The 16,448-nt window shown below is 35.7% G+C and overlaps 1 protein-coding gene across 2 annotated transcripts in view; it reads left to right on the top strand.

Moving 5' to 3' along the window:
• XPR1 (xenotropic and polytropic retrovirus receptor 1) overlaps positions 1-16,448 on the top strand; it is a gene marked incomplete at both ends in the record, with an annotated part of 187,196 nt that overhangs the window by 99,567 nt on the left and 71,181 nt on the right. For both annotated transcript variants that reach the window (XM_084251518.1, XM_084251517.1), the window contains one exon: positions 13,761-13,862. In XM_084251518.1, coding sequence (XP_084107644.1) covers positions 13,761-13,862 — 102 coding nt within the window. The remainder of the gene's footprint in view (positions 1-13,760; positions 13,863-16,448) is intronic.

Raw genomic sequence — 16,448 nt, 5'->3', positions numbered from 1 at the left:
ATATTAACTGATTCATGAATTATTTAGTAAGCCCATTTAAAATTTACTGAGTTGGATTTTTGTTATTTAGCACTTAGAAATCTCTGTATCACTCGTGTTCTTTACAGTGAGTCATTTCAGGAATACATAATGTTGATTTCTTATTTTTTTGGTGCTGTTAACCTTGATTATGTGCTGAAAGTGGTGTCTACCCAGTTTCTTCATTATAAAGTTACTGTTTTTCTCTTTGTATTGATAATTATCTTCCTGCTCTTCAAACTTTTGTGTGCTGGTTTTATTATTCTGAAAAGCAACATCACTGGAACCATATTAAAATAGGACCAGAGAAAGCTATCTCAGAAAAGGCTACATTAATGTGCTTTTTAATCTGGATATGACCCTTGGATCAGGCAAAACCGCCAACATTCCAAGAAGCCAACACAATATCCTGTGTGAAAGGACTAATACTCTCTGGAAGAATGTTTTATCTGCTTTTACTCTGTGACATCTCCACCTGACTGTTTTAGCTTGTGATCCTGCCATCCAACTATTTTTCCCTTGTGTCTCCTTCACCTGACCAATTACCTTATTCACTACCTCATCCTCCATGACTTCATCCTTTTTTCTCCCCTTTATAAAAGTACTACCCTCCCCAACCTGAGCCCCTCCTGAGGATATGTTTTAGGTTACTACCTAAGTCTGTTTCCTGGAATTGCAGTTTTGTGCTATTCCCAAATAAATATATTTAGATGTATCTGCAACCTTGCTGTTCTCTTATTAAAGGTTAACATATCTGTAGGTGAATCTTGTATACCCGGTTTAGTATTGTGGTATTTGCCTGATGGTTATTTTGTATTTCTTACTCCTTCCTTCCTTATTTATTTATAAACCAGAAATGTATTGCATAACTCTTAAAATTCCTAAGATGAACTGGATGCTGCAACATCTGCCCTTTTGGGTTTAGGTGTTGTTCCTTCACGGAATCCGTGCCTGAATCTGCAATAGGTGCCTCATATGACTAGTCCTGGTGGTATTTCATCTTTTAGCCTTGGTGCTCCAGATATGCTTTCTCTTCTGCTTGCCAAGGTAGCCACATTTGCCTCCAGTTGACTTCTGAAGGTGGTAGGACTTGTAGCCACAGCGGTGCACAGTGTATGTGTCATATTGCGATGCTTTCCAAATGATGCCCTTCCCTTCATCATCTTGCTTTTGCGACTGGGGCCGAAGAGTCCTTCCACATTTAATAATTAAAATTCTTCTGCAGGGACGAGCTAGCCTATCTATCCATTTATTTATTTATTTATTGATCTGTACTTGTGGATATTTGTTTTATACTACGAATTATAATCTATCAACTAATACAATAATTTATCTTATTGTTTGACCACTGGGAGCTTTTCCTTATTGACTCCTGTATTGTTTTGACATACTCCCATCCTTTGGCAAGAATTTATTTTCTGTTAGCTGTTTTGAATAGTTATTTCATATTCATTTTTTACTTTCCCTGCACTAGTCCTGGATTCAGTCACCTTTCTCCTTTTGTTAGAGAAGATTATTTAGAAATTAAAATCCCAGTGCTAGGTGTTTTTAAAGTATCATTGCTCTGACACTTTGATAGGGCTAGAGTTAAGAAGGTGTGTGTGTGTGTGTGTGTGTGAGAGAGAGAGAGAGAGAGAGAGAGAGCTCCCTTTGCATATATATGTATCTGTTTCTTTCTACGTACATATTAGCAACCATGAGTTCACACTATCTTTGATTCCATTCCTACATATAGGGTTCGTTGTATCTTTCATCCTTTTCTCACTCCCCAAGGCAGTTTCCTAATAATTTTTCTCCTATTCTGTATTTAAAATTCACCTGATAATACTTGTGAAAGATATATATCATTAATAGTCAATAATTTAATGCACTAAGAATGTTCAGAGTTGTTCTGGTCCATAATGTCTCTTAAAAAGAATCAGGGAACAAGGGAAATACTGTGAATATGAATGTTGGTGCTGGGCAAAGAAATGGATTTGGGGTACTTAAGGAAAAAAATGTTCAGGCAAAAGAATATCTTGTGTTAAGTCCCGGAAATGGAAAAAAATGTGATTGCTTAATGGGACTGAAAATAGTTCAGGATAGCTCTAAAGACTGAGACATAGGGCTTCCCTAGTGGCATAGGGTCAAGTGTCAGCACTGTCACAGCTATGGCCTGAGTTGGATCCCCAGCCCTGGAGCTAATCCACATGTAGCGCAGCAGACTTCTCTTGTTCTGCCTGCCTGCTGCTCCCCTTAGCAGTGTATTTAAGTAAAATCTGCCTCCTCGCCTCCCCACTCTATCTCTTGTGAATCCTCTCACACCCCCCACCCCCACACCTCTGGTCTACACCCCAGTTTTTCTATGCATAAATAAATAATCTTTAAAAAAAAAGATTGAGACATAAGTTTCTAGTTTCATAACATTTTGGTTGGAAAAGATACTTGATATTATTTAGCCTTCTTAAATTTATTAAGACTTGTTTTGTAGCCTAACATATGATCTATTCTGAAGAATGTTCCATGTGTGCCTAAGAAGAATTCATCCTGCTGCTGTTGGATGGAATGTTCTGTAAATGTCTGTTAGGTCCATCTGGTTAAATTGTAGTTCAGGCCTACAATTTCCTTATTGATATTCTGTGTGGATGGTCCCTGCATTGTTGAAACTGGGCTATTAACGGTCTCCCCTGTCATTATTGTATTATTATTTCTCTTTTAGAGAAGGAGCCAATTTCTTTTCTCCTTTAGGTAGTAGCTGGAGTTGGGAGTTCTTCTAGATTGTACGACTGTGCCAAGGTGGAGTTTATGTGAGTCTTTCTCAGCATTACCTATCCATTTCAGTGTGAGTAATGTGGGCATTATCTTACTTAACTCAATGGTAAGAGTCACTCGGCTGGTTTGATGGTTTCTCCTTCTGTGGAAGGAGATGAACTTCAAAGCCTCCTTTGTTATGTCTTGGACTAGAACCCCTAATCATACTTTTAGGGGAGATGTAACTATAAGGTATGTCTTAGCTGCTTAGATGGTGAATCTGTCTATATGTAATTAAGAACCAAAAACTATATTTTGGGGATCAAAAATTGAGTGTTTTATATTGAATATGTTACTCTTTTCTTCACGGAAATAGAAAGTTCAAATCTTCCACTTAAATACATAAAATCACTAGACCATTATTTATTTCCTTAATTTCATTGCTTTATTTACTTTTGCTTTGTTCTCTCATGTTTCTCAGTGTGATTCTGGGATGCATTTTGTTTATTTTATTCATTAGATAACTCTTGTATTAGACAAATAAGTGTCTACTTTTGTGGTCTAATTTAAATACCAACTAGTCCCAGAATATAGAGAAGGGAAGCTTATAAAATTCACTTGGAGAAATTTGAGCTAAGAAAAAAATTTTTAGTTGATATATTGCCATAAAATCAAAACTTGGGAATATTGGGGAAATTTTCCAACAAACATGTAGTTTATGGATCTTAAAGAATTGAAGTGTAAAATATACCTTGATTTTACAGTACTTTTTTGTTACAGACCTGTGTTTCCTATTTTATGTGACTAGATTATTGATGTTATGTTCATCATAAATGCATTCTATCTTTAGCTACATGGCTACCACTTTAGAAAGAAGTGAGATAGTTACATAAGTGTAGTTCTTTGAAAGCTTTATGCCTGGCATGTATAACCACTGTGCTTATAATTCTTCTGGTTCATTCTTATACTCATCTTAGCAAAAAAAAAAAAAAAAAAGTGAGATTTCAATTAAATTAATACTATTCACCTTGGGTAGTCATTAGACACTTTGTATTTAACTGGCTTGTAGTAATGCCAGTCTTAATATATATTATTACTAATACATGGAGCTTTGTAGAAGTGAAAAAGAACTATAATCAATAATAATTCAGCTGAAGGTAGATCAGACTAGATAGATTTGATTAACTAGTTGGCTTTGAAGAATCACATATACTTTCCCATCGTATGAATTAATTAGGTTAACATTATTAGCAAATGTAAATCCTTCTTTAAAAAATAATTATCTTGGGCCTCCCCGGTGGCGCAGCGGTTGAGTGCTGGGTTGCAAAGCTGTCCATAGCCTCTGCAGCGCCAGTTAGATCCCCAGCTGCTCCCCGGCCACCGGGGGAGGGTCCCACATGGCACACAGACCTCTCCTGCTGCCCGCTGCTCCCCTCAGCAGTGTACTTCAGTCCTTCTGCCTGCTCTGCTCCCCGTTCTGGCTCTGGTGAATTCTCTCACCTTCCCCGCGCTTCTGACTGTACCTAGTGCTTATATAAATAAGTAAATGTATAAATAAGTATAAATAAGTAAACTTGTATAAATAAGTTAAATATTTATATAAATATAAAAAGTTGACTTGTATAATATATAAAGTTTACTTGTATAAATAAGTAAACTTCCAAATGAAGGTGTCAAATACTTGGTGTAGATCTTGAGAAAAATGAGTAATTAACAGGATAAGAAATGCTTTTGAAGTCAAATTGTTGTCAGTTGAAGAATGATTTGTCAATTTGTATTATATTGAAACTAATCTTTAATAATAGAATACTATATAATTTTTTAAAAATTCTTGGAAGATGTTCAAAGAATTAACATTTCTACAATCATCACTATGTGAACAAGTTTTTTTCAGCACTTACATCTACACAAGTTAGATTATCTCATTCTACACTAGTCATAATATTCTAGTAAATAATGTAATATTCATCATTCTAGCAAATGTAGTATTTACCATTCATGCAATAATGCAGTGTTTATCAATGGATATGTGAAGTAATTGGAAGAAAAAGTTCTGTTCACGTCAATGTGAGATTTTATTTTCAAATTCCCACTAACATTTTACTTTTTATGTTTAATATTTATCTAAGTAATTACATGTTTGTGTTGGATTGATGTAGTGTGTTCCGGTAATTGTAATGATAACCTAACCCAGGAGCATTTTAATATTTAGAGATTTATGACTAGGAAAGTTTTTTTTTAAGAATTATTCCTTTATTGTAAGATTTTTATTTATTTTGCGTAGAAGAACTAGGTGTTGGCCAGAGGTCCGGGGGAGGGAGGGTGTGAGAGGTTTCACCAGAGACAGAGTGGGAAGCAGAAGAGGCATATCTACTGAAATACACTGCTAAGGGGAGCAGTGGGTAAAACAGGAGAGGTCTGATATCCCATGTGGGTTGGCTCCCTGGCCAATCGAACTCAGCTCCCTGACCTAACTCAGGCCTGGCAGTGGGCCGTCACCATGGTAGCACTGAGACTTAACCCCTAGGCCACCCAAGGAGGCCCTGACTAGAAAAGATTTTGTACTTAAAATTCCATTTATATATATATTTAATGGATGATATGATAGGATGATCAATAAATGATTTTCAAACCTAAAAGTATATTAGAATAAATGCTATAACATATCTAGAATGGAAATACAAGTTCACAAAAAAAATCATAAAATTTCCAAGGTTCAAGAGGAGTTTATTTGTATACATGATAATGAATGTTGTTATGTTTCATAGCTTTTAAATTCCATTAGCTACATTTAAAACAATTTCAACTTTAAAATCAAATAATTACAGTGCATCAGACATTACATTATTTGTAACTCTTTAAATGTGCCCAAAATCTTTTGTCATAATTTAAAAATGTGGAAGATGTCTTTCAGAAATTCTTGCAGAGATAACAAGAGCAAAAATCATTTGAAAACATGGGTATATATCACTTATTTTACTATTTGATTATGTGCTGGCTGGAATTATTTATTGCTTTTTTGTTGTTCTTTTTTGCATAACAGACATTTTGTAAATATTCATTAGGACAATACCAGGTCTATTTTAAAAACACATTTAGTTAAACCTCATATTGTGAAACATCAAGATTAGAAAATCTTGTTAATGACCATTTAAGGCCAGTTGGAATCAGAATTACTTTGTATAAATTAGCAAATTTAATTATGGAATATGAAATTTGGAACTTTAGGGGAGGGCCTAGCAAATGTGTGTATTGAAGTACCCTCATTGCCCAAGAGAAAACACAGAGTCAGTCACTACTCAAGCTAATACAGGTAGTTGGCATCAGAACCATATCCAATCTCTCATTAAAACCTATTGATTTTACCTCCAGACTATCTCCTTAATTTCTCTGTATCTCCAATCCCCTCACCCTAGTTTAGGTTTTCATGACTTGTCACTTAATAGTAATGAATCTGGGGCCTCCCTGGTGGCACAAGGGGTTAAGCGTCAGCACTATGAAGCAATCCACAGCCACTGCAGCGCGAGTTTGATCCTGGCCAGGGAGGTGACCCACATGGCACAGCAGACCTCTTCTGACTCGCCCACTCTATTTCAGTAGATCTGCCTGTTCCACTTCCCTCTGTCTCTGGTGAATCCTCTCACCGCCACCCCTCGCAATTCTACCCCAGTTCTTGTATGCATAAATAAATAAATCTTTAAAAAAAAATAGTAATGAATCTGATTGGTTTCCCCATACCCTTCATTTACAAAGCACAGTTCATCACAATTTTTACTCTGCTAAAAATCCTACAAAGATGTTTCTTTGGTTGTGGGAGAAAGACTAACCTTTATCCCTAACTAATCTGACTCCTACTTGCCTGTCTAGCCTTAGCTACCACCACTATCTCTCTTGTTCCCTGGAGTCCAGTCACTTGACCTCTTCAGTTTCTCAAATGCACCATGCCCTTTTCTTTCTTCAGCATCTTGTTAATATGCTTGCTGTTCCTACTGCTGGGAGCGATTCTCCTATTCACATTTTATCTCAAATGGTAATTTGTTGGCATGCCACTGAGGAGGCTTATCAGGGACCCCAAACTGTTAAGGGATTCATGCTCTAAAAGAAGTACAGCAATCCACTCTCACAAAGGCAAAGGAAGCAAACTCCTAGTGTGAAAAGAGTTTTAATAGAATTGGTGTGCAGAGAGAGAAGAAAGGATTTCCAGTAACAGTTTCCCAGTAAAACTTCAAATATTCCTCATTTCCTCCTGGCCAAATGTCCATCCAAACAGGCTTGGCTCAAAGCAGAGCCACTGAGGCCCTAACACTTGCCATAAGTTTAAGGTACCTTCGGATAAGGAACCACAAGAGAGGTTAGGCAGGTCCCAGAAAGCTGGGACATAAGGAGAGACTCAAAATTAAAAATATACTACACAGTCCATCTTGAGGTCAAGATAACAGCCACCATTGTCTCTGCCATGGACCAGGAGCAGTCTCCCCACATGTCTCTTACCCATGTATCTCTTCCCACTACTGCTTCCAAGTGTTTATGTATCTCCCTCCACATGTCTCTTTAATGCTCCTTCCAACTCTCTTCATATGTGTCCTACCTGTATATATCCACCTCTCTTTCCCAGCTATCCCCCATTCAGGAAGTCTGAATCATGGCACACTGAAGTGTACAGACCAAGGTGACTGCATGTAAGTGGAAGCAGGGGGAAATGGTGCCCTTTCAGTGCTCTGCAATGCTCCTCCCCTTTTTATGGCGTTGCCTTTGTAACAGTTTCTTCAGACTCCCACACCTTCCCTCCCTACAATCCTTGCAGACTACCAAGTTCCCACAGCTGTTTTTTCCTTATTTTTTTCTTCAAAACTCATATTACAGTTTGCATATTTTTGTAATCGTTTAAGTATTGTCCTTAGGACGGTGTAATCTCTGAGAGCAAAGTTTTTGCATATTTTGCTTGTCATTATATCCCCAGCACCTGTTTCATTGCCTGGTGCCTAGGAGGACTCAACATTTATTGAATGAATGACTTCCTACTCCCATTTAGCTCCATTTCTACTACACCAATGATTTTAGAGTAACATTTTTATGTTTGAATATTCTTTGCCATATGCTTTATATAATTCACCCATCTGTTGATGAAGTAGCATTTGGGGAAAAAAATAGAATTTTAAGTTATTTATTCTGAATTTGTAAATCACACTTTTAAAAGAAACACCTTTTTTTTTCTTTAAAGCATGAAATCAGTAGTGCTAAATAATTCTTCCTATATTTGATGGAACCTAGTCACATGTTAATTTTTATTCATTAGTTCTCTCACTTATGAGTAGTTTTTGAGACAGAAGGCATAGAAACACTTGCATATAGAATATAATAAAAATACAAAGAGCTGGTCTCAAATCTAATTGCCTTAGAGCAATTTCTCAACCTTGACATCATTGTCATTTGGGACAGAATAATTCATTATTTAGCAGGGGGAGAGAGAGAGGATGATGTGCTGGCAAACTCATCCCTAGTTGAGGTCTACTACCTTAAAGGAATCAGATTAACTCAGTTTATACTCTTAAATCACCGACTCAGTTTAGTTCCTTGGAATTCTTCAGTCATATACCTAATGTCCTGGGAAATACTGTTTTAAATTATCATTTAATAAAATTAAATTAATTCTACTTTAAGACATTTTGCGCTGAGGATAAAATTCAAGCACAGTATGGCCTTATGTGTGTAAGGGACTTTGCCTGTGTCCTTAATTTAATTTCCTGTCACTACCACCTGTAAGTCCTATTGTGACCTGATTTCAGGTGGTCCGGTACCAGTGTTTCTCTCCTAATAAGCTGTTTCCTCTGTTGGAAACCATTTTGCCCTGGATCTATCTTATTCTTCAGGTTCAAATTTCAGATTACGTGTCATCTCCTAAGAAGAGGTCTTTTCTCACTTTCTTTTTCTGCCAAAAAGGATAATCATAATACCAGTTACATACCCTCTATCTTTGTATCCTGTTTGTTTTCACAACACTTTTCAGTTTGTATTTCTTTGTCTGGGTTTCTTTCTGCCTCACTTATTAGAATACAAATTATATAATAAAGTCAAGACCAATATCTACCTTGTTGATCATTTCTTCTCCAGCATTTAACACTGAATGTAGTATCTAATAGACAAATTATTTGTTGTATAAATTAACATGCTTTACCATTATCTCTGTCATAGGGTTAACTTGAAGTTAAAAAATTTTTTATTGAGATATAATTCAAATAATATAAACTTTACCTTTTTAAAGTATACAATTAACTGGTTTCTAATATATTCACAAAGCTGTATAAATATTACCTCTAATTTTAGAACATTTCATCACTTCCCATTTCCCCTCTACTAGCCTCTGCCAACCACTAATCTACTTTAGTTTTCTATGGATTTGCCTATTGTGGACATTTCATATAAATGGAATTATACAATATGTGGTCTTTAGTGTATGTTTTCTTTCTCTTTGTGAAAATGTTTTCAAAATTCATCCATATTGTAACCTGGTCTTATTGTTCTTGCTCAGAAAGCCTGACTGTGATCCATGAGATTATTTCCACAAAGAAATCTATTAACAGGGCCTCCCCAGTGGCACAGTAGGTTGAGCGCAGTGCTGTGAAGATGTCAGCAGCCTCTGCAGCGTGTGTTCGATTCCCGGCCGGCCAGGGAGAAACCCACATGGCAGGGCAGACCTCTCCTGCTTTACCCACTTCTCCCCTCAGCAGTGTCCTTGATCCGTCTGCCTGTTCTGCTCCCCGCTCTGTCTCTGGTGAATTCTCTCACCCTCCTGCGCCTCTGACCTGTACCCCAGTTCTCGTATAAATAAATAAATCTTTTAAAAAAAATCTATTAACAGGTGGCACCACCATGGAAGAAGGGCAGTTAGTACCCTAAATAATACTGTCTTCTCAGGTGGCAAATAAAGGAAGGATATATAGAAGGAAAGGAAGGACTGAAAGGACCTGAAGGCCTTGGTGAGGGTTTCTGCTTTCTCATGTCCAGAAAAGCAAAGAGCAGCCTAGGGATAGTTATCAGATTATTGATGTCTCTCCTGGAATAGTTGCTCTCTTCCTATGTTACCACTTTCAAATGACCCTCAGGTATTCCTGTGGCACTAATATTAACAGCATCCTCAGATGGAACAAAATATATATGTGTGCATTCAAGAGTCTATTATCATGACCCTAAGGATTGTGGCACAGTAGTACCTTAAACTAAAGTTCCAGGTTAAATGTTAAGATAGGGGTCAGGTCATTGTCCTTCACTCAGGCCTGATTCTAGTAGCACATATTAGTGTTTCACTCATTTTTAATGACTGAGTAATATTCTATTGTACAAATATGCCATGTTTTCCTTACCCATTCATCAATTGATACACTTGGATTGGATTGGAGTATATCAATTGATGAATGGGTAAGGAAAACATGGCATATTTGGCATGCCAAACATGGCATTTCCACTTTTATGCTGCTGTGAACATTCATTTGCAAGGTTTGTGTGGACTGTCTTAACTTTTCTTGGGTATAAGCCTAGAAGTTGAATTGTTAGGTCATTGGTAACTCCATATTTAATTTTTGAGGAACTGTCAAACTATTTTCCACGTTCCTGCACCATTTTTTAATTCCTACCAGCAGTATATGAGGATTTCAATTTTTTTTCTCATCCTTGCAAAACATTTGTTACTGTTTCTTTTTTGTAATAGCATCCTACGTGGGTATTAGGTGACTTTATGGTTTTGATTTGGGTGTCCCTAATGATTGGTGATATTGAAATATTTCATGTGCTGGTTGGACATTTGTTGATCTATTTTGGAGAAAAGTCTATTCAGAGCGTTTGCTCATTTATCAACTAGGTTATTTGTCTTTTCATTGTTGAATTCCAAGAGTGAGTTCTTTATATATTGTGGGTACTTATATCCTTATCTGATGAATGATTTGTAGATATTTTCTCCCATACTGTGGTTGTCTTCACTTTATTGATAGTGCCCTTATAAACACAAAAGTGATTAATTTTGATAAAGTCCATTTTTATTGGTATAATTAACATATTATAGATGTACAACATTATGAGTCAACTTTTATGTCTATTCAAAATGATCACATTATAGTTATCTGTGCATAGTTAGAAATTTTTTTCCTGTGATGAGAACTTTTACCATTTACTCTTTTAGTAAGAAAAATATGGAACGCAGAATTATTAATTGTATTCACCTGCTATACATTAACCCTCACCCCAGGACTTTATTATAACTGAGTTTGTACCATTTGACCTATTTTGCCTAACATTCACCCAATGCCTGTGTTAACAGAACCAGTTTGTTCTCCGTATTCAAGAGCTCAGTTTTTCTTCTTTTTTTTCCCCTTCAGATTGATTCTGTTTGATTTATTTCACTTAGCACAATTCCATCGAGGCCCAGCATTGTCACAAATGGCAAGATTTTAAAGATTTCATTCATTTTTATTTTTGAATATTACATTATATATATCTTCATTCATTCATTCATCCACAGATGGGCATTTAGGTTGTTTCCATATTTTTGACTGCTATGAATAATACTGCAGTGATCATGGGGGAGGAAACTGTGGTAGGGTACAAATATCTTCTTAAGTTAGTGTTTTTGTTTTCTTTGGATAAATACCCAGAAGTGGATTGTTGGATCATCATGTGGTAGGTCTGTTTTTAATTCTTGAGAAACTATAGTGGCTATACCAATTTGTATTCCATCAACAGTGCATAAGAGTTCCCTTTTCTCCACATTGCCAATTTTTCTTTTTTATAATAACCTTTCTAACATGTGTGAAGTGAAATTTCATTGTAGTTTTGATTTATATTTCCCTGATAATTAATGATGTTGATTACCTTTTTGCATATCTATTGGCTATCCATATGTCTTCTTTGGAAAAGTCTATTCAGATCCTCTGCCCATTTTTACTTTATTGTTGTCGTTGTTGTTATTATTATTATTATTGCTGTTGAATTGTATGAGTTCTCTATATTTTGGATATAAACTCCTTATCAGATTTATGATTTACATGTATTTTCTTCTATTCGTAGATTGCCTTTTTATTTTGCTGATGGTTTCTTTGCTGTTCAGAAGTTTTGTAGTCCTCTCTGTTTTAGTTTTGCTTTTATTGATGTTACTTTTAGTGCCAAATCTAAAATATCATCACCATAACCAAAGTTTTCTTCTAGGAATTTTATAGTTTCAGTTCTTATATTCAAGTGCTTAATGAATTTTGAATTTAATTTTATGTGTAAAATAATGGTCCAGTTTCATTCTTCAGCATGATTTTCTAGTTTTCCTATAACCATTTATTGAGATTGCCCTTTTTCCATTTTCTACTTGATTACTTTATCATAAATTAATTGCCCATATATTTTGGATTTGTTTCTGGACTTTATCTTATGTTCCATTAATTTATGTGTCTGTTTCTGTCTTAGGGGAAACAAGCAAATAGGACAAAGCCCATTTTTGACTTTTAACTTTTCTTTCCTAACAATAAAAAAATAATTAAGTAGAGCAACATTTTCCTCTTATTTTAAATCAGCTATAGCTAGGTGTTGTTATAAGGGCAGCATCTGTTACCATGAGCTTCATTAACTGGTCAGCTTTTTAAAAGGCTTTGACCTGCTTTATGCTTTGAAAATATAATTCTCACTGGCCTTGGGCAGTTTTAGCCTTTTCTATACCTAAATTGCTGAGCATATAGGAGGAGCTTAAAGTGGCCATCTTTTTTTTTTTTACTGTAAAATCAATAAAATCCTGCATTATCTGTTAAGATCTAATGCATAACAAATAGAAAAGTAGATGTATGTAAGTAAAAGTAAGGTTTCTTGTAGTGCTGATTTGTTTTACATTTGTTGCTCATGCTCTTTAAAAACTTGAACCTTTTATTTTTCTTTGGCATATCTCTGATACAATGGATTTTTGTGTGTGTGTTGCATATTATTCAAGGAAACACCATTTATCTTGTTCCTGGGCAGGTGAACTTTTTAAAGATTCCTGAGATTTCACTAAGTTTACGAATGTCAAACAATTTTTTCTTTTTCTAGACATTTCAAATTTAGAGTGCCCTAAAGATTCAGATAAGATAGTTACATATTATGATTATTTTGGAGTCTAGTCCGTTCTCACTTGGACAGGAAACATACCCTTTCAGGCTTGGGGGTTTCTGAAGCTACATATATTTGTACTTACAGGATTCAATAAATCAGTCTGTTATATGACAAAACTCACAAGATGGATCTAGCCTACAGAGACATGTATTGATTGTATTTAAAATGCACAGTATTTTAAAAATACCTAGTGTAAGATTGCTTTTATAAAGTTGGGAAATCTGATAACCTGGGTCCCTTATCAGCTAACTAGATGGGCATGTGCGCTCCACTCCCATTTGCCTTATCCTGAAGGTCACTTGTCTAGCAGCACACACGCTTGCACAGACTCTTACTGGCTCAACTCATTTGTCTCTACTGAGCAACTAAAGGTTTGGAATGTCAATTTATAACCATCAGTCTGCATCTCCTTCTCTGTTCCTGGTGTAGCTAAAGTAAAAATAAGTGAATATCAGTTTAATATAGTTGGAACAGTCAACACATTTTTTTCCCAGAAACATGTTAGTTATTCGCACCTTCATTTGTTGTCTTTTCTTCCATGACATATTTAATCTACAATCTTGCTGAATCCTACTCACTTCAGTTCCCAGCACCTTGAATCTTCCTTCATCACTTTGGTCTACTGTAGTGTCTTTCTTTTTTGAAGTCTTAGAACCCTCATTTTTTCTTCTGCTAAATTTCTTATAGTAGAGATTTAGATAATTTTATTCAATTATATAATGATTGTGTTTTTGTGAAGAGGACTTTCATTGGTCTTTTCTTAACACAATTCACAGTTCATTTTTTCAGAAAATGCATATATTATTGTCACTTTGGACTAAAGTAGCAACTTCAAATTTTATTTCCCCAATTGGCCTTTGGATGCTAAATTTAAATATTTTTCTTGCTTTCAGTTACAGATGAGGACACAGTAAAGAGGTATTTTGCCAAGTTTGAAGAAAAATTTTTCCAAACCTGTGAAAAGGAACTTGCCAAAATCAACACATTTTATTCAGGTGAGTAGTTTTTTGGTAGAACAAGCAAGAGACAATTTTGGAGAGATTCTACCATGTTGTTTAAATTTCTGATCAACATTTTAAAGTTGGGGCTTGTTTTCCATGCTAAATTATACTTAAGAGAAATTTTCTTTAGTTGAAGTAGGAATATATTTAGCATCTCAATATTTAAGCCTTTGGAGTTAAGAAAAAAATATTAGAAACCCTATTGTTTATGTCTAATTGTTTTAAATTTGGATTTTTGTATGTTTACTTCCCTACTCCTGCCATCTGTTTTTCCATCTTAACTCAAGTTCCTTGACTCCTCATTCAGTTGATCCCCCATACCAAATTCCTTTTCCATCAATTATTTTAACCACTTGACCCTTGTGCTTTTTGTACTTTAACCCTTTGCACTCCACTGTCCCCTCTCAGGGGACATCGGAATTCTAGCATATCAGTCGGATGTCCCCTCTCAGGGGACATTGCAATTTATTAGTGATTATGGGGAATTGAGGTTATTTCAATGCAACTTTTTGAGACATGCATGTTTCCCTGAAGTTTTATCTTGAAATGGCACAAGAAATTAAATCAAAATATCGTAAAATGGTTCAGAGTGCAAAGGGTTAACCTTCATGACATTTTAACTCTCTGCCTAGTGGATAAATCCAGTTTTTTCTTTTTCTTCATACCTACCTGTAGGATGCTTAGGACAGCTGGGAGAAAATCATATAGCAGAACAAATTTGAACTACTATAAATTCATTGCTGCATTCTTAACTGTATCCTCAAAGCTGCCTGTTTGTCCTAATCAGTGTCCTTTTCTATGCTCTAAAGTGCTTCTCTAACCTTATACCATTTTCTTGAATTCTCTAATCCCACCATCTTCCCCATCGTGCTTATTTTACCTTCTACTTGACAAATAAAATAAGGGCCATCAGCAATAAATAAAGGTAATTTCCACGACTAGAAGGTAGGAGAATAAAGAGGAGCCAGTAGTATAGATAGGAGAGGACAGCCATGTAGAAGGAGGAAGAGGAGACTAATGAGAAAGACATATGCAATCAGGAGTGTTTAGGCTGAGAAAAAGCTGTTGGATGTAATCCAACACTGTAAATGGAAAGTATCTAAGGTCACATTTATTAGCATTTTTCTTTTACTATGTTTTTTTGGGGGGAAAGATCTGTGAGCCTACCTCTAAATGAATATTTTTTGTTTGTTTTAAAAATTTATTTATTTATGCATACAAGAACTGGGGTACAGGCCAGAGGTGTGGGGGGTGAGAGGATTCACCAGAGACAGAGTGGGGAACAGTAGATTTACTGAAATACACTGCTGAGGGGAGCAGCGGGGAGACAGGAGAGGTCTGCTACACCATGTGGGTAGCTCCCTGGCCGGGGATCAAACTCTTGCTTCAGTGGCTGCAGATAGCTTCATAGGTTCTGTTTTAACCCCTTGCGCCACCAGGGAGGCCCTAAATGAATACTTTAGATAAAGAATAGATAATGTATCTTGGTTTGCAAGGAAAAATAAATAATTACTCTTAACAATAGATATATTTTATATTATGATTAACAGTAAAAAATATACAAATGATGACATTACACATGACAGATATGTATATCGAATGTATTATGCATCTATTTTTAAATAAAATATTTTAATGAAATACTACTTGTTTACACAAGATACTACTACTGTACTACATGTATTATATTCAGTTTTCTGTAGTTATTTCTCTTTGATTTTCTAAAGAATTTTTTAAGATTTATTTTTGTTTATTATGCATACAAGAACTGGAGTGTAGGCCAGAGGTGCAGGGGGTGAGAGGACTTACCAGAGACAGAGTGGGGAGCAGAACAAGCTAATCTACTGAGATACACTGCTGAGGGGAGCAGTGGGTGAGACAGAAGCTGTCTGCTGGGCCATGTGGGTTAGCTTCCTGGCCAGGAATTGACCTCAAGCCATAGTGGTGGGCCACAGCTTGATAACACTGAAACTTTAACCCTTGCACCACCAGGGAGGCCCCTCTATTTGATTTTTTTAAATGCTGATTTATGATTCACTAAATAGCTTTCAAGTATCTACATTTTTTTTTTTTTACTTTGATAGATAGTATCTTAGAGTTGCTTACTTTTCAAAAATAATTTTGGATAGTCTACTACTGAAAATTTAGGGTGATGATTTAATGAAGTCCTTATTCATGTGTATTAGTAGGGCCTTTAGGGCCTGTCTCTTGATGTCATCAAAGAGTAGTTATAAATTGATACACTCCAGACTAACTTTTTTCCCAGGTCAGGAAATGATGAATGCTATGAAAACATGATTGGCAGTAGAACTTGGCACTTGTCCTAGACAATACCCTTTTTCTCATTCAGACATCTCCAGGGCAGATTGTTTGTAAATTGCAATCTTGAGACATTAGGAAACATGAAAAACTATAAATAATACAGGCATGTGTTCAGTTTATAAACCTTCCACTCATTTACATCTCACAGATCATTTAATGGTCAGCTAACAATAGTCTGTTTTTAAGTGATGTATAATCTTCATTGGAACCTTTAAATATTCAAAACAAAATGCTGTGAAAGCCAAACAAACAAAATGT

Source organism: Talpa europaea (assembly GCF_964194135.1).
Source record: "Talpa europaea genome assembly, chromosome: 12".
Taxonomy (NCBI): domain Eukaryota; kingdom Metazoa; phylum Chordata; class Mammalia; order Eulipotyphla; family Talpidae; genus Talpa; species Talpa europaea.
The sequence above is the reverse complement of the archived record's forward strand: the minus strand, read 5'-3'. Positions and strand labels throughout refer to the sequence as shown.